Genomic DNA, 24,855 nt, shown 5'->3' with positions numbered 1-24,855 from the left:
ATGTGGCCTCTGATAATATTGAAAAGACAAACAACCCAATTAAAAACTGAACAAAGGACCCGACTAGACATTTCTCCAAAGAAGATATACAAATGGCCAATAAGCCCATGAAAAGATGTTCAACATCATTAGCCATCAGAGAAATGGAAATCACAACACAACAAGATGCTACTTCACACCCACTAGAATGGCTATAATAATTAAAAAAAAAAAAAAGACATTAACAAGGTTAGTGAGGATGTGGAGAAATTAGAACCCTCATTATACCGCTGGTGGGAATATAAAATAGTGCAGTCACTTTGGAAGAGATTAGCAGCTTTTCAAGAGATTAAACATAGAGTGACCAGTTCCACTCCTAGATATATACCCAAGAGAAATGAAAATATGTGCACGTCCATATAAACACTTGTACGTGAATGTTCACAGATGCATTATTCATAACAGCCAAAGTGTCCATGAATGGGTGAATGTATAAACGAAATGTAGTATAGTATCCAGCCATACAAAGGAATGAAGACAGGTATACGTTACAACATAGGTAAACCTTCAAGATATCATGCTAAGTGAAAGATGTCAGCCACAATGGGCCACATATTGTGTAATTTGTTTATATGATATACCCAGAATAGGCAAATCCATAGAGACAAAAAGTAGATTAGTGATTATCTAGAGCTGTGGGTGGTGGTGAGGGGGGCTGACTGGTCATGAGTATAGGGTTTCTAGTTAGGTGATAAAAATGTTCTAAAATTGATTGTGATGATGGTTGCATAATTCTGTGACTATACTAAAACCATGGAATTTTTACATTTTAAACAGGTGAATTTTATAGTATGTGGATTATAGTTCAATAGAACTATTATATATTAAGGAAACAGAAAAAGCAAAAAACAAAGACCTCAGCCTACTAAGATTCCCTCTTCAGCAAGATCTGATGTGATCCCTGGCCTGGGGTCCTGTGGGTTGACTCATTCCTTACTTTGCATCCCCTTGATGTTCAGCTGTACTCTTTGCTGGATGTTCTACAGCATCTCTTAGTCTCTCTTAGACTTGGATCTTGCTGGTAATTGTCTATTACTGACTTTGACCCCCTTCTGTTCTCTACAGTTCATCTTGAAACAAGCCCACTAAGTCCTCCTGACAGCTTGCCTTTGCCCTCAATGCTCCTACTCACTTCCTGTCCCAAGGGTAGTAGGTAGGTCTAGGGGGGTCACTTGGGCAGGACCTGGACAAGACACTGACTGGCCTTGATCTGGGCTGCGTGAGGATTCAGAACAAAATTTCTCTTAATTTCTTTCTTTATTAACTCTCATAGATCAGGAATAGCCCATATCCCCCAAAGGAAAGAAACTGTCATTTGATGGTATGAGATGCGCAGTTTTGACTGTGTGAGTCACACAGAAGACTCACTCACCCACACCTCCATGGGTCATCTTGGCCTGTATGTCCTCACAGGAGTAAAGACTAGGATGTTGAGGGATGTGAGTGAGGAAGACCAGCAGCCATCTTACTTTCTACTCACCTTAACATCTTAGGAAGGGATTCACTCATTTCATGGAGTGTGAAATTGGTCTCCAAGAGAAACTCTACCACTCTACAACTGATAATAGAATAAAAGAAAGTGATGGCTGCTCACCAGAAATAAGTTTCGGACAAATTAAAAGGATGGACACACACTTGGCCATGGTTTAAGATCTGAGATCTGGAAGCGTCTCTGTAATATCCTATGCCAAGACAAGAAAATGCCATTCAAGAAATTTGCTCAGTAAGTGGCTCAGGGGGTGTTGACTGGTTCATAGGGAGAAAATAGTTTCAGTGCATGCCTAGAGATGGCCTGTGATAGAAGGTGCACACAGGAATCCCAAGGGACCCTAGAGATTGGATTCAGAGATAATCCAGTGGTCTAGATAACATGCTCGAATTCATTAGTTGGGGGATTCCTTGTGGTCTCAAGATTATTCCTCAAGAAAGTCAACACTGGGATGGGCAGCCTAAGGAAGCTGGTGTCCTCCACTGGTGATGACCCTGGCTCTCCAGCCTGAGACTGTAGTCTATGGTGTAGGGAATCATAGACCCTGAACACCAGAGCTGAAAGGATCCAATGTGATAGCTTCCCCCTCATTTATAGATGACAAAACTGGGGTTGGAAGTATAAAGTGAGTGTGCTCAGATTGTGGGAGAAATGGATCATGTGGCCTTTCCTTACTAGAGAATAGATGGGTTGATTCCTCCTCAGCATCTTTCGGCTTGTGCTAGAGGAGAGGTTCAGCTGGGCTGGTTTTGCAGTATGAGCCAGGGTGCCAGGGAGCCGTTGTCCCAGAAACACAAGGGGTGGTTTTGGGTTTGTAGGCAGAGACGTTGGGGAGACTCAGAGCTTCCTGGTGTTGAGTCCTACAGTAAAGGCCCTTGTTCATTCTGACTTTCATTTCTGTGCCTGTCATGTTGTATGTCTAGACTGTTTCCATCTTTCTTCTTCATTCCATTCCTCCCTCTGTGAGAGCAAGTGGGAGCCCATAAAGTGTTCAGGGGAATGATGTGATCCGATCACAGGACTCTGGCTGCCAAGTGGAGGCCAGCTGAATGGAATGGAGCCATCGAGAGGTGGGTGCTGTGGTCCAGGTGGTGGCAGCTTGGGGTGATGGTGGAGGAGGTGGTGGTCCGGTGGTCATGGTGGGCGTGAGTGGAAAGGACTGCAGCTGAGCCATAGTGCAGAGTCGTTGTCTGCAGGACTTGGTGATGGACTGACCAGTGCCTGGGGAACAGAGGTCAAGGATGGCACCTGGATTTCTTTCTGGATCCTGCAGCTTCCTGTTCCAACTGAATGACAGGGGTGTGGAGCAGAGGGAGGCACAGAAGGCCCTGGGCCCCCTTCTGTAACAGTATCTGAGGCTCTTTCCAGAGACAGTTTCCCCACCCACCCGATGGTGTCTAGAGCATCTCGGGAAAAGTGGCTCTTATGTTCTCGTGGCACTCACAGTTCATACTCTAGTGACACCATTGAAAATTCTCACCAGATTACATTGGTGACAAACCTACTCATTCCTGAGCCGTACTTTCTGCTGCTTTCGAGCAACAGCTGGCTTCTAAAAATGGCGGAAGAAGACTAGACCTTGAGCATTTGAATTCTTGTAGTGGTTTCCAAAGCCAGACACACCAGGTGGGACACGGGGGCCCGAGAGGAATATATTAGCACTTCCATTTCTGTGCGATTTCAAACATCTCTCTCTACACTCATCATTGGTAAAATCTAGTAGTGTGATAGCCCATGCATTTAATTTAAAATGGATGAATTCAGTGGGATGGAGGGTGGACTTCAACTGGTTTTTTTTTTCCTCCAGATGAAAATATCTATCAAAAATGTTCAGAGGCCACTGCCTACAATAGGTGATATAAATGGACCAGCCACGCTGCCTTCGGCTCCTGGCCTCCTCCCCAGCTCCTTTACTCCCCCCGCCTTACTGACCAGGCTCCTTGGTGATGGAGGCACTGGGGAGAGCATGCTCCAGGCAGTGCCTGGAACATTCGATCCTGCATCTATTCCCAACATCCCCAGAACCACTGCCCAGCGGTCTGAGCTTTCGTCAGCCACATCCTAACTTCTCTTGGCCTCAGTCATGAAACCATAGACTCGGAATAGATATTAAATGGCTTTATGCCTGTGGTTCCCAAACCTGGCTACATGGAAAGGATGTTTTTAAAGATCCAGTGGTACCTCAGCTTCTCCTGGAGAATGTGACTCGTAGTCCAGGGAGGGATCCAGGCATTGGTAAATTTAAAGCACCCCTTGGTGATTTGGAGGCACAGCCTGGTTTGGGAACCAGTGATGTGGGCCAGCTTCTCATCCCGCCCTTGAAGGGAGGACTTGAGACACTGGAAAGTACAGAGGACATTCAGGGAGACCCCAGACAGGCTGAGATCCAGGCATAGTTCTGGAAATACCAGCTTGCCCCATCCGATGACATACTCTCCATCGTCTTTAAGACTTTAATGAGCTATTGAAATATTTGAAACACATGAGTTGAATGAATGAAATGCATCAAAAGATGGAATTAAGCCAGCATGCCCTTGAAGCGGCTCTCTCTGGAGCAATGCTGGAGAAATCAGAAATCATTTGCACTCATTGACATCCTTCTCCCAGCATCCCCTTCTCCCAGGGCATCACTGGGATGTGTGTCTTGTGATGTGATGTGTCTTGTGACGATGTGTCTTGTGATGTGGATGTGTCTTGTGATGCTCTTTTGCATCCAGAGCCCTGGGTAGCCTTGAGCAGGCTTTCTGGCCCAGAGCATGATGCTGCCACAGCTACGTCCCACTGCCCAAGCAGAAAACTAGGAGTCCTTCTTCATCTCTGCCACATCCAACCCATTGGCCAAGGTTTTGCCATTAAAAAGCTCAAATCTGTCAACCTCCGCTTCTATTCCACTGCCCTAGCCAAAGCTACCAGAATTTCTCCCCAGCATGACACTAAGACCCTCCTGCCACCTCTGTCTCCCCTCTCCTTGCCACTAACCTTTCTTCCCACACTTCAGCTGGGGTGACTTTTTCAAATTCCTATCTTTCGGTGGCTTCTCGTTTAAAACAAAGATCCGTTTCCTCCATGTGGTCTACAGGCCCGGCTGGTGGGAGCCCTGCCTGCCCACCCAGCTTCATTTCAGGCTCTTCTCCCGTCCACCGCTCTGCTCTGAGGTACAGCCCCTTGGCTGTTCTTTGGTTTCTTGCATATTCAACTCATGCCAGTTGTTTACACACTCACATTCAGTGGCTTAAAAGAACAGTCAATTCACTCACCATTCCGGAGTCTGGCGGTTTGGGCTGGGGTCAGCTAGGTGATTCTTCTGCTCTATGCAGCATTGGTGGGCTCATCCACATGTCGGTGGCCAGTCAGTGGCTTGGCTGGAGGTGTCTGGTCCAGCCGAGGCCCAAGGCACGTGAGAGAGGCCAGGCCGGACCCCCTTCTCCCCATGGTCTTTCGTCCACAGCTTCTTCAAAGCATGGTGGACTCGGGGTCCCAAGACGGAGAAAACGAAAATTCTAAACCCTCCTAAGGCCTGGCCTTTTAAAGTGCGAAACATCACTTCTAGTATGTTCTACAACTCAGGGCAAGTCTTAAGGCTAGCCCAGATCCAAGAGGATGAAGAGTAGATCCAACCCTTTGATGGAAAGGAGCATGGGAGGGATTGTTGCAGCTGTCTTGAACGCAGCCCACGTTCAAGGGGCGTAGGCTCCCCTACACAAGGCCACTGTGCCTGGGCTGGCTGCCCCTATGCTTGGGCTCTTGTCCTCATTGCCAACTTCTTCAACCAAGTTAGCTCAGTCTGGGCCTTCTGATGACACCTTAACTGTCCTGGGTCGAGATACTTTCTCTGAGCCAATGGGCCACATACCTTTCTTGGCGAATGCTGGCTTTTCCAGCAATGTGTTGCTTCCCTTCCTAGGAATTAGCTTCCTGTCGGAGCGTGCACATCTGCCTTTGATGATTTAGTTCCTTTGTTTCCCTTCCAAGACCATCAACTTCACGTGCGCAAGGAGCGACTTGTGTGTTGGCCCTTCTTCCTCTGTCTTTCCCGCGCTGGAAAGTAGGCTCTGAGTGGAATTTTTTGGTTGAATAAATTAGTTGGTACCTATTCCTGGAGTTACTACACCTCCTGACGGTCACCTCCCCACTTCTCAGGTAAAGGGGCACCAAGAGCCACGCTGTGACAGTGTTACAGGCATCTGGGCCAGTGCCCAACCCCGGTGATTCACTCTAGGTTTGCTGGGCCCAACAGAACATTGTACCATTGAGACACTAAATGGTCTGAGAGCTCCTTGCATCTCCCCAGATCATACAGGAAGAGCTAAGTGGCTCTGAGTTGGTGCCCACTGAGTGTGCCAGCTGGTATCCACATGGCAGAGCCCAGGACAGGAAGCCAGTGTTCCTGCCACCTGCCTCCCAGCCTGGCATGCCACCTCCCACTCTTGTTTAAGAGGCTGGGGGTGTGACCTGGTCCCTCTGTTCTCTCAGCCCACTCATAGCAAGGAGGGCCACCTGACAGCCCTTCCAAACCTAGTCACACCCCCAAGAACAATCTGGAATAATTTGGACGATCCCAACCTTGGTTTATCCTGACCTTGGGCTGGACTGCTTATGGAAGACTGGCACCAAGTCGGCCTGCCTGTGGGTTCTGTTCCCACCTGGCACCTCCGTGCTTATGCCTGGGTTTCTGGCTTTTGCCAAGGCCCTTCCTACACCTGCGCCTCTGATCCCTGCTCAGGAACTGGTCTTCACAGAACCCAGCCTTGGCCCACATCACTTCACCTTTCCTTAGCTCCCCAAACTGGAATCTGTCCCTTGAGTCTTCTTTTCCCCTTCTCTCTGTGGAATTATCTATCAATCTGCCTATGTATTTTTGTCACAGCTTCATTGAGATAGTCACACACCATTACAATTCACCCATTTAAAGTATACAGCTCAGTGTTTTTTAGTACATTCAGAGTTCTTCAGTGATCACCTCAATCAATATCAGAACGTCTGTATCACCCTAAAAGGAAACCCCATACCCACTGGCAGCCACTCCACCTTCTCCCACCCCAGCCCCAGGCAACCACCGGTTTTCTTTCTGTCTCTATGGGTTTTCTTATACTGGACATTTCATATATATGGAATCATGTAGTATACTGTCCATTGTGACTGACCTCTTCCCCTGAGCATCCCATTTTCAAGCTTCACCCATACTGTAGCACGTGTCACTATCTTACTTATTTTACTGCTAAATAATATTCCACCATACGGAATATTTATTTTTTTTATTTTATTTATTTATTTGACAGAGAGAGAGAGATCACAAGTAGGCAGAGAGGCAGGCAGAGAGAGGAGGAAGCAGACTCACTGCTGAGCAGAGAGCCCGATTCGGGGCTCGATCCCAGGACCCTGAGATCACGACCTGAGCTGAAGGCAGAGGCTTAACCCACTGAGCCACCCAGGTGCCCCCGGAATATTTATTTATCCACTCATCTGTTGGCGAACATTTGCTTAACTGTAGGTCCTGAAGACATGCCCTTGTGTTTTCTTCTAAGACTTCTGCAGTTTTAGCTCTTCCATTCAGGTCTTTGGTCCACTTCAAGTTAATTTTTATATATGCAGTGAGGTGGTGGCAAAAATTCATTCCCTGGCGTATTGTCTGGCACAATTTGTTGAAAATAACTATTTTCCCCCTTTGAATTGTCTTGGCACCCTTGTTGAAAGGCAGTCAGTTATGGAGTGCCTGGGGGCCCAGTCTGTTAAGCACCTGACTGTTGGCTTCAGCGCAGGAAATGATCTCGGAGTCATGACATTGAGCCCTCTGATGGGCTCCCTGCTCAGTGCAGAGCCTGCTTCGGATTCTCTCTTCTTCTTCTCCCTCTGCCCCTTGTGCTTCTGTTCTCTCTCTCTCTCTCTCTCTCTAAATAAATAAATAAATAAATCTTTTAAAAAAAGAGTCAATTATAAATGTGAGGGCTTATTTCTAGACTCTTAGTTCTATCCTGTTGTCTGTCCTTACACCGGAACCACACTGTCTTGATTATAGGAGCTTTCTGGTACATTTTGAGATCTGAAGAGGAAGTCCTCCAGCTTTGTTCTTTTCAAGGTTTTTTGAGTCTCTTATATTTCCACATAAATTTTCGGATCAGTTTGTTAATTTCTGCAAAGAAGACATCTGGGGTTTTGATGGGGATTGGGTTGAGTCTTCGAATCAATTTGGGAAGTACTGCCATCTTCACAATATTAGGTCTTCAAATCCATGAACATGGGATGTCTTGCCATTCATTCCCTGAATCCCAAAACTGCCCAACACTGCATACCTGTGCAACTCTGGGCAAATCTTTGCATATTTGCACCCCCTGACTTGGCTTCCTTCTACTATCAGCAGCTGCCATGCCATCCCATGGGGGGAAACTAATTGTCAGGTCCCAAATGAAACTACTCTGGACCGTCCACTGTCTACCAATCTCTTAGCTCACATTATCCTCCTTGAAGCTGAGGGTTCATGGTTACAGGGAGAATTTCCCATCTGTATCATTTCCCTGTGGTGCAGCCAGAGTTGGGAAATAGAAGATCACACACATGTGGATTTTGCCACCAAATTCGATCAATAAAGACCAGGGGTGGTACGTAACTTGCAGGAGAGTCCCGGAACCCTGCAGAGGGGATGGGTGGAGTGACTTGAAGTATCCCAGCTTGAGACCAGCAGTGCTGTCTGTTCTTACTGGCTCAGCTCACCAGCCGTCTTCTGTTTACGGAGAGTAGACACGATCCTCATGGCAGGACAGCAGCCTGGGTCCCTGAAACCTCTCTGTGTCTGCTCTCCCCACCCGGATCAGGAGGTTTATTTCCACAAAGCCGTCCTTCTTAACAATCAGAAATGCTTTCTTTTTCCTGCCTGGGGCTGAGAAAGGTTGGATAGTCCAGCTTTCCCCCTTAAGCAGGGCCTTCTGAGCCTGGGTGCCTGCCATGCCCACACAGAGAATGGCAAGGATCACTTCCTTAGGCTTTTGCATGCCTCAAAGGCAGCTGCCATGTCAGCCTTCCACCTCGGTGTTCCAGCAGTGACAAGTGGTGCCAGCACGTGATAACACTGGGGCACATGGTTCCAGAAGGCTGGGCATCTGTGCTCTTGGGACTCCAAAATAGAGCATATTAACAATGCATAAGTAGACCGTTGCACACTTTGTGCCTATATGAATAAAGATGGTTTGGTTTTCCGTTTGAATTTTCCATTCTAGGTCTGCAAGGCATGGCTTCTGCCGGGTGGGAGAAAACGCTCTACAGGTGCCACTTGCTCACTACTGAGAACTTAAAAATACCCATGCGTCACCAAGGGCACCTTAGGTCAATGTGTGCCTGTTACCCAGAGCTCTGTTTTCACATCCTAAACTATTGTACCTATAAAAGTCCCCCCAAGCCCTCTTTGACACGTGTTAGCTAGGTCAGGTTCATCTACACTGCAGTAACGCACCAACCCTGAAATATATGAGAATGCATTTCTCACTCGTGCTGTCTCCTGACCATGGCCCTGGGGCCTTGGGGAGGGGCTGTGGCCTCTAGGAATTTCTCTGTCCGGCTGATAAAATCCTTTATGCCTCCAGGTGTGGCTCTGCGGGGGCAGCATGGAGGTCCTGCCTTGCTCACGAGTGGCCCACATCGAGCGGAAGAAGAAACCTTACAACAGCAACATTGGTTTCTACACCAAGAGGAACGCCCTCCGGGTTGCTGAGGTCTGGATGGACGACTACAAGTCTCATGTGTACATAGCGTGGAACCTGCCACTGGAGGTAGGGACACAGCAGCCCTTCCGCATCACCCTGGACCAGTGGTCCTGTGTTTGATGGATCACTGATCCCTTCAATCAGTTGGTGGTTCCTCCCTAGAGAAGTGCTTGTACTTGCAAAATTATAAGAGCATCTCGAGGGGGTTCACAGACCTCCAGGTGGTAGAACCCCTGCTTTACGTGGGGACTGGTGTAGTGGAGACCTCAAAATTCACTTATAAAGAGTCGAAGGATCTTGTGGGTTAATCCCGGTCATGGTAGAGTAATCCGGATGCCCTGCTCTTGAATGAGCTCTGCATCCGGGAGATCCTGTACCAACGGTTTGGTACAGGCCCTATCATTTGCTCTGACTCTGTGCCCTCTCCTGGAGCTCCAGCTGCCCCCACGACATAGGCGCCCACTGTTTACATGACTCCTCAAGTCTCCTCCCTCTTCTGCCCGGAACACTGAACCCCACAGGAGTATGGCTTAGTGGCTGTATCCCAGCTTGGTTGGAGTCCATGCTCTGCCAACCACTGGTTATCCAATCTCAAACAAATCCGTTTCTTGCCTCTGTCTCTTAGGTTCCTCGCCTAAAAATAGCAATCACAGCAAGTCCTCCTTCCTAGGGTGATTGGGAGAACTAAATCTAAAGTACCTGCTTAAGTAGCAAGTACTACGGTAGCCAATCTTAGTACCAGAGTACTCAGTACCCAATCTAAGTACCAGAGCACTCAGTACCCGATCTAAGTACCAGAGCACTCAGTTTGAGTACTGAGTACTAAAATGCTCATGATATGTACTTAGGTCTGTAGCACAGTGGGGTGACCAGCACTTTCAGCCAGGGCTGGGTTTATCTCTTCAGTCATACGTTAGATGTCTCAGCCATGCCCCGAGAGAGTGGCCTGGAATTGTTCCCACTGAGATCTGGCAGCCTCTGCGTTTCAGGAGGCTGGAGCCCAGAGCCACAGAGAGGCAGCTGACTATGTGTAAGAATTACAGATGAAGAGGACAAAAGAGAAGAATGTTTATCATATTGTTACAGTTCCTAAAATAATGTTCTGAGTCATGGACACTCCCCTCATGGCCATACAGCACTTACTAGGTGTCAGGAGGCCAGAAGTAATTTTACATGTGATCTTTTATATAAACACAGACAACACTCGCTGAGCCCTTGCTATGTCCCTGGTGCTTGGTCAGTTCCTTATTCACAATATCTTGTGTAGCCCCGTAACAACCTGCTGACATAGTCTTCCATACCTCAGTTTCCTCGTCTGCAAGGGGTTGTGAACTTTGACCTCACCGCACTCTCGTGAAGACAGATATGAGGCTTAGAACAGAGCAGAGCAAACATTAAGGGATCAGTAAATGCTGGCTTGACAGGGACCTCTCTGCTGCCCATTTTACAGATGGGCAAACTGCAGCTCTGGGAGGCTAATGTGACTTGCTTAACGCCCTACCCATAGCATATACCAGGCCAGGGACGTGAACTCGCATCTTTATCCCACTCTCCCCACAGCACAATCGCTGTTGTTATTCCTGCTCGTGGGTGGGAAGCTGTCACCCACAAAGGCCTTGTTCTCAGTCCTGAGTTCAAGGCTGCCGACTGGCTCCCAGTGCTTTCCTTGGGCAACCTCATGCCAGCAGCACCCTCCCATGCTTCTCAAAAATGGCCATTCTCTTCCATGATGCTCAACACGTTAAAACCAAGAGTTAAAACACCACGGGCCAGGTTTGCCTTTGGATTCTGAAAGTTTTACGTTGAAGGGGATTTTTCCTTTAAAATCACCGTTTGGCTGATGAAAGAAAGGAGGTTAATGAAATAGCGTGAACTCTCCCTGGCCCCGCGCGGCGGCCTGGCTGCCCGCCATGGCAGAGCCAGCAGCCGGCCTCCTGGTCCGCGGCCATCTTGTGGCAGAGCCTGCGGAGCCGTGTCTCAGCGGCGCTGTTCTCCGCTGTCAGCACACGGCAGCCCATTACAGGTTCATTTCTGTAAAAGCAGAGTGAATTATTCATTAGAACATCATTACAAGCTTTGCAATGGGAAATTATTTTCCCTTCTGTGTATAATGAACTTCACAAAGAGCCAGCAAAGGGGCAGAGTCACCTGGGTAGGGAGAAGAAAGACAGGAGGTGGTTCCAGGCGTTTATTTCCTTGTCTTAATCAAATAAGTCCTCCAGTAATTGGCTCTGGGGGTCGCTGAGGATATGCGGGAGAGACGGAGCCAGGAACGTAGGTTGTCAACCTCGCTGTGTCCCTGGGTCCCCTCGTGTGGTGATAAGGATGATTGACTTTGGGGGCTGCAAGCTGCGCCAGGGGACAGCGGTCTCGCTTGGAGGGGAGGCTCTGTGATCCAGTGAGTTCCCTTGAGCCTGTGTACCAAGCAAGCAGGCAGCAACTGAGGTTTCTCCTGGATGGTGTCTGTGAAGGCCACCTGTCCTTTCCTCTGGCCAGAACCCCCGCCCCGGCCCCGGTCACTAAAGGCCTTTGCTTCTGCTTTCAGAATGCGGGAATTGACATAGGCGATGTGTCCGAGAGAAGAGCCTTGAGGAAGAGTTTAAAGTGCAAGAATTTTCAGTGGTACCTGGACCACGTGTACCCAGAAATGAGAAGATACAACAACACCGTCGCATACGGGGAGGTAATTAAGACCGCGCTTGCTCTCCGCTTAGGTAGCTGTGAATTAGGCTGGGGGCTGCTTTGCTGGGAGGAGTAGAGAATAGAGTCTTCACTCCTTCCAGAGTGGGTTTGGAGCTGCAGGACGTGGAAGCAGGGCTCTCACCTGCTGGCCGGGGGACAGGGGGATACATGTCACAGTGAGGGCATGGGCCAAGGGCTCTGGTGGCCGGTTCTGCCTACGGATGTGGAGTGGGTGACCAGTTCTGTTTGGACATTTATGAGGTTCCCCAGGACCTGTAAGGGAGACATTGAGCAGGAAGTTGTGTATAAAGACGGGCAGTGCCTGGAGCCGTCCATTGCTCAGGGCCCTGGGTCGAGCCCCTTGTCACCAACAGAAGGGTTGATGTTCTTGGATTTCCTGGGAGGAGATGACATCACCTCTCTAAACATTAAAGCAGATAGACTTTTCTCTTATTACCAATGCCATAAATATGCATTGTAGAAAATTTTGAAAATAATAACAGCGATCAACCCTTACAGAGTGCTTTTGATGTGCTTTTCACATATGAACTCACTTTTTACCCTCTTTATGACGTAGGAGTATTATTTCCATTTTGTTGATCAGGAAGCTGAACTTAAATGAATTAAATAAATTACCCACGGTCTCAGCCTGTAAGTCATGAAGCCAGCCTTGGACAAAGGTATTCTGATTTTGTGGGTAATATGTACAGTTTGACGCAGGGTCTTCACTCTGTGAGTGTATGTGTGTGTGTGCATTTTTTTAATTCACACACGTACATGTTTTTTATAAGCACATCTCTGTCTATGGATTCCTAGAGCTGTGGTATCCACCTGTGGAATAATTTGAATCATTAATGCCATACGAAGGATATTTTCCTGTGTCATTTCTGCCTCACTAATAACGATTGTATATGATGCTACCTTTGGGTGGGCTGTGTTTTGTTGAAAATATAGACATCTGGGTGGTTTCCATTTTTAAAATATCATCAGCAGCCCTGCTGAGAACACGCTTAAATGTAAGCCTGGTCGCTTCCTTGCGTTGTGTGTCTGGACAAGGAATCAGTGCAGAGTCGGGTCAGGGCACGGGCAGCTGGACGCACCGGATCCAGTGGGGACGCCCCACGAGCCCCAGCATTCGGGTTCCTTCCCAGGGCTCCCTGCGGCTGCCCTGTGACAACGAGGCTGACACTCAGAAGGCTCTCTTCGCCAGAGTGTTTCCTTTTTCTCTGTGTATTTTCCTACTTTGTGCCCGATGCCTTTTACAAGAGGGAAATCAGCTGCAGGTTAAACCATCTGGGTGCGAGGGAGGTGTCGCCCCTGAGCCGGAATCTGGATTAGGGGCCGGGGAAGGCGGACGCCAATGCATTGGGTACAGGGAGGGTTGAGGACAGTAGTTGGCACCCAGCAGTGACTACTGACAGGTCCAAACTGCCTTGTCTTTTCTTCTTCCAAACAAAAGCATGATTTGGGGGTTCTGGGTTATCAAAGTGAGATCCAACAGAAGGAGTCACGGAGGAACAGCAGGCACTGAGTGGCTTATTCGTAGGACAATCGGGTGAATTGCCTAGCTCTTTGGAGAAGAAAACAATTTAAATTCTTACAGCTCACCATATCCTGAAGTGTATTTCAGATGATCCATAGCGTTAAATGAAAGAAAAGAAACTGATAGAACCATGCGGAAATGCACGTGCCTCTGATCTCGAAAGGGCCAGAGCCTTCTAAGAAAGCAAGCCCTGGAAGAAAACGTGTAGGAAACGGATAATGGATCTGAGCTTATAAATATTAAAATAATCCGTACATCATCCGAATGGAGAAGGCCTGGCAAACTAGAAGTGTGTGTGCCATAAATAGTGTAAGTGAGTGGATAACACAATTAGTACATCGTGAGCTCTGGGAGTTGATTTAAATCTTAATAATTAATTTAAATAAGAAAATAAAACATCCCCCGAAGAAAAATAAAGTACACAAGGAAACACAGATCGTTGGAAAACACGTGAAAACTTTTCATGGAATTCTTCATCAAAGAAATTAAAATATGTCTTAAAAATACATTGAAGTAGGTTTTTCTCTTCTACCAAATAAACAAAGATTCATTTTTGGAATACAGGTTGGCACTCCGCCAGCTGGATCTTGGTTATGTGAAAAACCACAAATCCTCTGGTGAGAGTGTAAATTGAAACAAGCTTTTTTAAAAGCAACTTGAACCACATGTATTAAAAGGCTTAACGATAGTCACACTTTCATCTCCGCTCTTATCCCAAGCAAATAATTTGAAATGAGGACAAAGATTTGAGAGTAATTGTTCATCTCAGTGACTGGTTTTTTTTTTTTTTTTTTTATTTTGGACCAAAATTTCTGAATCTAACTTAAAGGTTAGTTAAATATACCATATTGATAGTTTGAAGTGTTTTGCAGTCATTTCAAAAGGTGTGTACAAAACTTTAATGACATGAGAAAATGTTGATATAATTCTTTTTTTAAAGATTTTATTTATTTATTTATCTGACAGAGAGAAAGAGAGAGAGAGAGAACACAATCAGGGGAAGCAGCAGGCAGAGGCAGAGGGAGAAGCAGGCTCCCCATGGAGCAGGGAACCCAATGCAGGGCTCCATCCCAGGACCCTGAGATCATGACCTGAGCCAAAGGCAGATTCTTAACTGACTGAGCCACCCGACTGCCCCTGATATAATTCTTAAGAAGAAAAAGTCAGGGGTACACCTGGGTGGTTTCGTCAGTTGAACATCAGTCTCTTGTTATCTGTTCAGGTCATGATCTCAGGGTTGTGAGATCAAGCCCAGCTTCAGGCTCTGCACTAGGCTTGGAACTTGCTTAAGATTCTTACTTGCCCTCTCCTTCTGCCCTTCCCGCAGCCTGTATGAGCACATACATGAACACTCTCTCTCTCTCTCTCTCAAAAAAAAAAAAAAAAAATCAGGATTATAGGAGTGGATTGGCTACTATTTTAGATTGGAAGCAAGTAGGAAAATAGCAATGGGGAAATGGAGATGATGGTTGTAGTTACCTCCAGGAGTGAGACAGGGAGTCTTTATGGGGGTACTTGGTAATGTTTCCCCAATTACTGCTAAGGTTCATACCCTAATATAATTAGGAGAAAAATAGTATTAAAAAACAAAGAATAAAAATGGAAAAATTCAAGAAGGTGGCAAGGGCACAGTTCCACAGGTTGTGCACTGAACAGCTCCAAGGCCTGCCATTCACAAGAAGCACAGTATAAATGATGTAAATGATGTCTCTGTTGCTGAACAACGGGGTGGCCATGGAGTCAACGTAGAGATAACAGTCTGATTTTTGGAGGAGAGAAGACATTTGTTTTTGCAAATCTCTCTCTCTTTAAAGTAAGAAATTCAATGCACGCACTCTATAAAAAATATAAAGATGAAACTAAACTTATTGCAAATCCCAATTCCCAGGCATGATCCATGTTAACATTTTAGGGCATTTGCTTCTATTACCCGTTCTATGCTTGCTGAGCTCACCATGTGCTAAAATACATTTCTTATGGACTATAACATTAAGTGCAAGGACTCAAACTAATCAAATTCAGTTTGGTAACAAAATTTGCCATTATTTAAACAACTCCAATTCTAATACTCACTCCTACTGGTTCTTCTCACCACACCAGGCCCATGAGCATCAGGAAAAAGAAAGAGGCATTGTGAATATCATACTGTATTTGCAATTTATGTCTTCTGTTTCTCTTTTCTTTTTTTTTTTAACTTTATTTTATTTCTTTTCAGTGTTCCAAGGCTCATTGTTTATGCACCACACCCAATGCTCCATGCAATACGTGCCCCCCTTAATACCCACCACCAGGCTCACCCAAACCACCCCCTCCAAACCCTCAGTTTGTTTCTCAGAGTCCACATTCTCTCATGATTTGTCTCCCCGCTGATTTCCCCCAATTCACTTCTCTCCATCTCGCAATGTCCTCCGTGTTATTCCTTATGCTCCACAAGTAAGTGAAACCATATGGTAATTGACTCTGTCTGCTTGACGTATTTCACTCAGCATCATCTCCTCCAGTCCCGTCCATGTTGCTACAAAAGTTGGGGATTCATCCTTTCTGATGGAGGCATCATACTCCATAGTGTATATGGACCACGTCTTCCTTATCCATTCATCTTGGTTCTTTCCACAGTTTGGTGACTGTAGCCATTGCTGCTTTGAACCTTGAGGTACAGATGGCCCTTCTTTTCACTATGTCTGTATCTTTGGGGTAAATACCCAGTAGTGCAATTGCAGGGTCATAGGGAAGCTCTATTTTTAATTTCTTGAGGAATCTCCACACTGTTCTCCAAAGTGGCTGCACCAACTTGCCTTCCCACCAACAGTGTAAGAGGGTTCCCCTTTCTCCACATCCTCTCCAATACTTGTTGTTTCCTGTCTTGTTGATTTTGGCCATTCTCACTGGTGTAAGGTGATATCTCAATGTGGTTTTGATTTGAATTTCCCCGATGGCTAATGATGATGAACATTTTTTCATGTGTCTGTTAGCCATTTGTATGTCTTCTTTGGAGAACTGTCTGTTCATGTCTTCTCGCCATTTTTTGACGTGATTATCTGTTTTGTGTGTGTTGAGTTTGAGGAGTTCTTTACAGATCTTGGATATCAGCCCTTTGTCTGTCATTTGCGAATATCTTCTCCCATTCCGTGGGTTGCCTCTTTGTTTTGTTGACTGTTTCCTTTGCTGTGCAGAAGCTTTTGATCTTGATGAAGTCCCCAAAGTTCATTTTTGCTTTTGTTTCCTTTGCCTTTGGAGACATGTCTTGAAAGAAGTTGCTGTGGCTGATGTCGAAGAGGTTACTGCCTGTGTTCTCCTCTAGGATTCTGATGGATTCCTGCCTCACATTGAGGTCTCTTATCCATTTTGGGTTTATCTTTGTGTACGCTGTAAGAGAATGTAAGTTTCATTCTTCTATGCATAACTGTCCAATTTTCCCAGCACCATTTATTGAAGAGACGGTGTATTTTCCAGTGCATATTTTCTCCTGCTTTGTCAAAGATTATTTGACCATGGAGCTGCGGGTCCATATCTGGACTCTCTACTCTGTTCCACTGGTCTGTGTGTCTGGTTTTGTGCCAGTACCCTGCTGTCTTAGTGATCACAGCTTTGCAGTAAAGCTTGAAATCAGGCATCGTTTTTCATGTACAATTCTGTTTGAGAGTCTTCCCCCAGGCCAGTGAATATTTCTGGATTTAACATTCCTTGCTCTTTCCCAAGTTTTTACCTAGCTTGTTTTTTAGCTTTGAAAAGCCTTATTAGTCATGTAAATTGTGTATGTCTTGTTCTTAATGGCATTATCTTAACCTCTAATGGTTTTGTTGTTTTAAGTTTATTATTTAAATTGCACTTAGTTAGCACGCAGGGTGATACGAGTTTCGGGTGCGCGATTTAGTGACTTGGCAGTTCTGTGCGTCCCCAGGTGTTCATCATGACAAATGTGCTCCTTAATCCCTGTCACCCTCCCCGCCTCCCGTAACCATCAGCTTGTTCTGCATAGTCTGGCTTTTGGTCTGCCTCTCTCCCTCTCTTTTTTCTCTATGCTCTTTTGTTTTGTTTCTTACATTCCACATATGAGGGGAATCTTCTGGTGTTTGCCTTTCTCTGACTGACTTATTTCATTCAGCATTACACTCTCTAGCTCCGTCCACATCATTGCAAGTGGCAAGATTTCTTTTCTTTTTGTGGGTGAATAATATTCCATTGTATATGCCATGTTTCTTGATCTACTCATTGGTCAGTGGACACTTGGGCTGTTTCCATAATTTGGCTATTGTAGATAGTGCTGCTATAAATATCAGAGTGCACGTATCCCTTTGAGTTAGTATGTTTGTATTCTTTCAGTAAATAGCTGGGAATGCAACGATGCTCACCGCCAGGCATCACCAGGGACATACAGATAAAAACTATGATGAGATCCCACCGCACACCCATCAGAACAGCTAAAATCAACAACAGGTGTTGGCGAGGTTGAGGAGAAAGGAGAAGCCTCTTACCCTGTTGGTGGGCATGCAAGCAGGTGCAGCCCTTCTGCCAGACAATTTGGAGGGCCCCCAAACAGTAAAAAACAGAACTGCCCCACGATCCAGCACTTGCAGTACCTCTAATGTTTTTTTTTTTTAAAGATTTTATTTATTTGACAGACAGAGATCATAAGCAGACAGAGAGACAGGCAGAGAGAGAGAGGGAAGCAGGCTCCCCGCTGAGCAGAGAGCCCGATGTGGGGCTCGATCTCAGGACCCTGGGATCATGACCCGAGCCGAAGGCAGAGGCTTTAACCCACTGAGCCACCCAGGCGCCCCCCTCTAATTTTTTTTTTTTTTAAATTCATCTGGGTCTCCAAAATGAAGGGCCAAGTAGCATATAATACGAGAACAATAACACACTTTCTCCTGACCGCCTCATCAACTTCTCAGTCTTTGTTAACATTACCTGGGATTTTAGATGCAAACATTATCTTACTTTATTTACGTTTCATCCCTTTCAGAATAGCTTTTCGGTTAAGTTCATTTCAGTGACAAAATCTGTGATTCTTCAGACAGTTGCACTTTGATGCTTATAATGCTGCTGGCTTATCCTTTTGGCCACACACAGACCCCGGCTCAGTGGCAAAGCTGGACAGACCCCTCAGAGCAGGTCTCGGCCCCAGGGTTCCTGCCTCATCCTACAACAGTGACCGTGCCTACACTCGCTTACATAAGAAGCCATTGTCCCTTGATTTTTTTCCTTCCATTTTTTTATCTAAATTCAGTCAGTTAACAGACAGTGCAATTTTGGCTTCAGGACTGGAATTCGGTGATTCACGGCTTATGTACAACACCCAGTGCTCGTCATGGCAAATGCCCTCCTTCATCCCCATCACCCACCTAGCCCTCCCCCCACCTCCCTCCAACAACCCTCTATTTGTTCTCTGTCACTAAGTCCCTTATGCTTTGTTTCCCTCTCTCTCTCTCTTCCGCCCACCCATGTTCATCTGTTTTGTTTCTTACATTCCACATATGAGTGAGATCATACAGTGTTCGTCTTTCTCGGATGGACTTATTTCACTCAGCGCAATTCCCTCCAGCTCTGTCCCTTCCTGCAGATGGCAAGATTTCATTCTTTTTGATGGCTGGGTAAATACCGCGTCTTCTTCATCCATTCATCGGTCAGTGGACACTTGGACTGCTTCCACGGTGTGGCTCTTGTTGTTGATGTGGCTATGAACATTGGGGTGCGTGTGCCCCTTCGAATCTGTATGTGTCTTGTGCGATTGCTGGGTGGTAGGGTAGCTCTGTTTTTAACATCTTGGGGAACCTCCACACTGTTCTCCAGAGTGGCTGCACCGGCTTGCATTCCCACCAGCAGTGCAGGAGGGCTCCCCTTTCTCCGCATCCTCGCCAACACCTGTCGTTTCTTGTGTTGTTAATTTTAGCCATTCTGACGGGCATGAGGTGGTGGCTCATCATGGTTTTGATCTGTACGTCCATGATGATGAGTGATGCTGAGCGTCTTTCCATGGGTCTGGCAGCCATCCGGAGGGCTTCTTTAGAAAAGAAGCCAAATAGCCAAATTTGTGTCTTCTGCCCGTTTTTTAACTGGATCATTTGTGTTGTGTTTCCCTTGGTTTCTAAAAGCTCATTTACCTCTATTGGCTGAACTGTCTTACAATAATATTTAAGGGAAGACACATGGATACTTGATATCCTGACTCTCCCATGTATGACATAATTGCTTTTCCACATATAAAGCCAACTCGGGGTGCACACAGTTACCCCCAAGTCTTTCATTCACACTTCTATGGTTGGCTCATATCATCCTGAAGGTTGCTGGTTTGCTTTTACTCATCCTTTTTTTTCTTTTACCGTTATTTATATGAAAGACAGTACACATATGATATGCATAGAGCATACATGTGTAGCATAATAATATAAAGCAGAAATCCACATAGCTACTACCTGGGTAAAAACTAGAACATTTCCAGCAATATTTCCACTTACCCAGGGGTCACAAGTCCCTCTTCTTAGTGTCCAAACCCGCAGATGGGGTGAGGATGGTCTCCTTGTTGTCCTGGCAATCTCAGTGTTGTACTAGCTCTCCCTTTGTCTAACTCTCCAGACCATGGACTGTTTCAGGGTGAGGACAGTTTTGTTTATCTTTGCATTTGTTAAGCTTAGCACGGTCCCAGGCACGTAGCTTATTAAGTTTCCAAATAATAGATTTCTTTGCATAAACATAAGAAACAAAATTTAAAAGCCTAGCATTCTGAAATCATTATATGGAACAAATATGCCATAAAAACAATATCCTTAATATATAAAGAGCTCTTATATATCTACAATAAAACCAATTGATACCCCAGCGGGGAAATAAATAGATAATTCTCAAAAAGGGAAATAATTGCTAAACATGAAACATTCCAATTTACTATTAATTGTAAATTTATAAAAGCAAGATGTCTTTCTTTACCTCTCAACACAATGTTTTTTATTACCCTAATTTTTATTTTATACTTACTTTAAAAGCTTAATTAGGCTTCATTAGGCACATTTTATCATGTTGCTTTTGTACAGGCGTAAAAAGGAAATATAAGCAAAGTACATTGGTCGAGGTATTTCTGAGATTTCATTGCTTTCAAGATCTTGACTCTTCTGAATTACTTTTTGACTCAGAAGATGTTTGGATTTTTCTGTGTAATGTATCCTTTGCATCGTTGAAAGCATCAACGATGAGCCATTTCCTCAGAGCATCTGAGAAAGAACTGGAATATGGTGTGGGGCTCGTAAGGTGGCTTTGCGCTTCCTTGGAGGTCGCTCACTTGGGACTCTATGTGCACCATGTCTGGTTCTTCACCCTTTGCACAAATTTTTAGAAACTTTGGTTGGAAACAGTACTCCACCATTTTCTTTAGAATTTTTCTTCTTAGCCACTTTCATTTTTCCCGTCTTCCAGCTTTACTGAGACATAATTGATGTGTAACATTGTATAAGCTTAAGGTGTCCAATGTAACTGGATACAGTTGCGTATTACAAAGTGATTACTGCCGGAGAGTTCGCTGACCCTCCACTACATCCCATACTTACCATCTCCTTTTTGCAGGAAGAACATTTAAGGTGGTCTGGCCACTCAGCCATTTTCGAGTATGTGATATTGGCTATAATCACCACGCTGTACCTCAGATTCCCCAGAATCTAGGTTTGGAAGTTTGTACACAATATTCTTAACTGGTGAAAGTCAGGACTAATAAGCTTTTCTGTATCTTGTGGATGGGAATAGAAATTGGTTCAAAGTTTCCAGAAAGGAATTGGACAGCATATTTGAAGAACATTAAGGGACCTATACCTTTTGCTACTGTATTCCCAGTTCTCAGATTCTTTTCTCTTTTTTTAAGATTTTTTAAAATTTTATTTTTTCAGTGTTCCAGAATTCATTGTTTATGTACCACACCCAGTGCACCATGCAATACGTGCCCTCCTTAATACCCACCACCAGGCTCACCCCAACCCCCCCACCCCAACCCTCCAAAACCCTCAGTTTGTTTCTCAGAGTCCACAGTCTCTCATGGTTCGTCTCCCCCTCCTCTTTCCCCAACTCCCTTCTCCTCATGTCCTCCGTGTTATTCCTTATGCTCCACAAGTAAGTGAAACCATATGGTAATTGACTCTCTCTGCTTGACTTATCTCACTCAGCATCATCTCTTCCACTCCCGTCCGTGTTGCTACAGAAGTTGGGGATTCATCCTTTCTGATGGAGGCATCATACTCCATAGTGTATATGGACCACATCTTCCTTATCCATTCGTCCGTTGAAGGGCATCTTGGTTCTTTCCACAGTTTGGCGACCGTGGCCATTGCTGCTATGAACATTGGGGTGCCTGTGGCCCTTCTTTTCACTCCATCTGTATCTTTGGGGTAAATACCCAGTAGTGCAATTGCAGGGTCATAGGGAAGCTCTATTTTTCATTTCTTGAGGAATCTCCACACTGTTTTCCAAAGTGGCTGCACCAACGTGCATTCCCACCAACAGTGTAAGAGGGTTCCCCTTTCTCCACATCCTCTCCAATACACGTTGTTAACGTCTTATTGATTTTGGCCATTCTAACTGGTGGAAGGTGGTATCTCAATGTGGTTTTAATTTTGAATCTCCCTGATTGCTAGTGATGATGAACATTTTTTCATGGGTCTGTTGGCCATTTGTGTGTCTTCTTTGGAGAAGTGTCTGTTCATGTTAAAGATTTTTTAAAATTTATTCACTTGAAGGAGACAGAAAGAGTGAATGGGGGTGGGGGAGGGTTAGAGGGAGAAGGAGAAGCAGACTCCCTTCTGAGCAGGGAGCCCAAGGTGGGGCTTAAACCCTGGGATCATGACCTTAGCTGAAGGCAGATGCTTTATTGACTGAGCCGCAGATTATTTTCTTGAGAAAACCTGAAATGGGAACAAAGCTTTACATGCTAAGTTTCTCATTACCGTCAAAGCTGAACAAAACTAAATTGTATCAAAATTGGGAAAAATTAACTGATTGTGGGAAAGGATTGTAAACAATTGTTATTTTCTTCTACATTTTTCAAGAGATCTCAGTACGATGGTATCATTTTTGTAATCTTTCATGAAACAGGCATTAAAACTCCACTCAGGTGTCTGAACCCACACAGTCTGGGCACACCGAAGCGAAGTGTCCCTTGCCTCTCTTCTTGCTTTATCCCTGGCTGGTTTGGTTTCCGTGGTGAACAGAACCTGGAGAGGACTAAGTGTGTATGGATAAGACCAGCACCATTACCACTTCCCGCTGGCTGAGGTCGCAGCATGGTGGGAGGGACGGACACCACAGCAGAAACACAGAGCCCCTGGACGGTCTGGCTAGACAAATTCTTGCCTGTTCCCTAAGAGATGCGCCTCACTGAGCTCAGGGTTTTGTCTTGGGGACTTCTGGCTGTTCCTCCATGGATGTTTTCCAAACACTCAGGATGGTGTCTGGCACGGTGTGGGCGTTCAGTTAGTATTTTCGGAATATAGAAATACGTGTCGCCCGGGATTTTCCTGGTGGTGAGGCTTTTGTTTGCTTTTCCAATTCTTGTTTTTGGTGCCTCTGGGTCAGTGATGACTTTAGACACTGACCTATGATTCCCAGGATGATTACAACCCATGTTGGTGTCGAGGCCCACTGTGGACCACCAGTGGGTAACTGGTGTACCTATGTCCGGTGCTCCCCGAGGCCCCTCTTCAGTGCTAGGATGGGGCAGCCGTGTGCAAGCAGAGGCTGGAGGGTCCCAGGCAGAGGGCTGGCACCCACACCATCCGCCGAAGGACTTGGTCTTTCCTGCTATAATGATCACCTCACAGATTTGAGCCTTGGTCCTCACATGGGGGGTCCCGTGGCCTTTGCATCGGGAAGTGGGGGCCGAGGCTGGCGGAACAAGGGTTGGATACAGAAGATCCACCCGTGAGCTCTGACAGGCGATGTTTTGCCTTTTCCCACAGCTTCGAAACAACAAGGCGAAAGACGTCTGCTTGGACCAGGGGCCACTGGAGAACCACACAGCAATACTGTACCCGTGCCACGGCTGGGGACCCCAGGTAGGAGCCAGGGCGAGAGTAAAAGCAGCGGAGATTTGTGGGAACTTCTGGTAACATCGTTGCCCCCAATTTGTGGCTGTTCTGTGCTCTGAGACCTTCGAGGGGCTTTCCGGTTGTTTCTGCATAGCCGTCGGGGAGAGACGCACGGGTGCATCGGCGCAGATACGCAGGGCAGCAGTGGGCACATCGCAGCACACCGAGGAGTGTAAACGAACTACAGGGCCCTTTGCAAACAGGAGAGCATGTACCCGTGTGCATACACGCTGTTACAGCCACGCACGCCTGAAGAATTAGTGCACTTCCTCGTGAGGACACACTCGATGTGCTCGTTCCCAAAGGCCGCTGGCAGGTGGGTGGGAGGCGTGACCGGCTCTGTGGGCCGCAGTGCAGAGCCCAGAGCTGATCCTGAAGGAGGCGCGCGCTTGCCGTGACGTTGCCGGGAACGCACGTGCTCCCCGGTCCCTCGGGAGGACACACAGGGTAACCCAGAAAGGGCAGAACGGCCCCAACCGAGGAAGGGCGAGCCTGGTGAGGGAATCACCTAGCCCAAGCTGAGCGTGTGTGTGCACGTGTGTGCGTGTAAAAAGCTTAGAAATTCTCTACGGTTGGGAGAACACGTATCCAGAAATGTCATTAGACGGGACATTCATAAAAATTGAAAACATTGTTTTATGTCAAGCCGTAGCCGTAAGAGGCCACTGCAGACGGGGTGGTCTCCATGACGCGATCCCAGGGGAACACCAGGCAGGGGGCTCTACTCCACACTCGCCGGTTCTCTCTCCGGGTCTCAGCGGGCTCGTCTGGAAGAGGAGGAGCCTGGACAGAATGCCCGAGAGCTCCCTTGGTCTCGCTCCTGCTCTGGGAACACACGCACTCATGGCAGATCCGTGGTCCTCGGTCCGTGTAGACGCTCGCACATGCAGACATAAAGCTGGTGGGTTTGCCTCCTTGTGGAACTTCTGCTTCCCACAAAGCCAACAGCTAGGAAGTGGATTGCCTCCTCTCCGCTGTCACGGCGGGTGGTGCTGGTGGTCCGGACCCTCAGCCTCCCGTCAGTGCAGGACGGGGGTTTGGGAGCCAAATCCCACATCCCTTCGGTCCCGGCAGCCCTCCTCGATGTAAAGAGGCAGCGGGGGAGTCTGAGGCGGTGAGGGGCAAGTGCCGGAGGGCAAAGCAGACTGATCCCAGGCCCTCCAGCACGAGCAGAGCACTTGGAATCCAAACCCAGCCCGTGTACTTGCGGAGGGTTTACGGAGCGGGCCACCTGCCGGTGGCTGAACGGGCCGCGGGGCACGGGAGAAAGACGGGGAAGCCCAGACCCGCTGCACTTCCCGCCGGCTCTGCGCAGGGAACAGGGCATTCGCACTCACGGCAGTG

At 46.7% G+C, this 24,855-nt stretch overlaps 1 protein-coding gene across 1 annotated transcript in view; it reads left to right on the top strand.

The window, feature by feature from the left end:
* The window catches only part of GALNT17 (polypeptide N-acetylgalactosaminyltransferase 17), a 430,193-nt gene that overhangs the window by 379,877 nt on the left and 25,461 nt on the right, over positions 1 to 24,855 (top strand). Inside the window, exons 7-9 of the mRNA XM_047714437.1 lie at positions 9,103 to 9,288; positions 11,768 to 11,905; positions 23,383 to 23,478. Of these exons, the coding sequence (XP_047570393.1) occupies positions 9,103 to 9,288; positions 11,768 to 11,905; positions 23,383 to 23,478 (420 nt within the window). The remainder of the gene's footprint in view (positions 1 to 9,102; positions 9,289 to 11,767; positions 11,906 to 23,382; positions 23,479 to 24,855) is intronic.

The sequence above is a fragment of the Lutra lutra genome, chromosome 18, assembly GCF_902655055.1.
Source record: "Lutra lutra chromosome 18, mLutLut1.2, whole genome shotgun sequence".
Lineage (NCBI taxonomy): Eukaryota > Metazoa > Chordata > Mammalia > Carnivora > Mustelidae > Lutra > Lutra lutra.
Note: the sequence above shows the minus strand (reverse complement) of the source record. Positions and strands in the feature narration are given on the sequence as shown.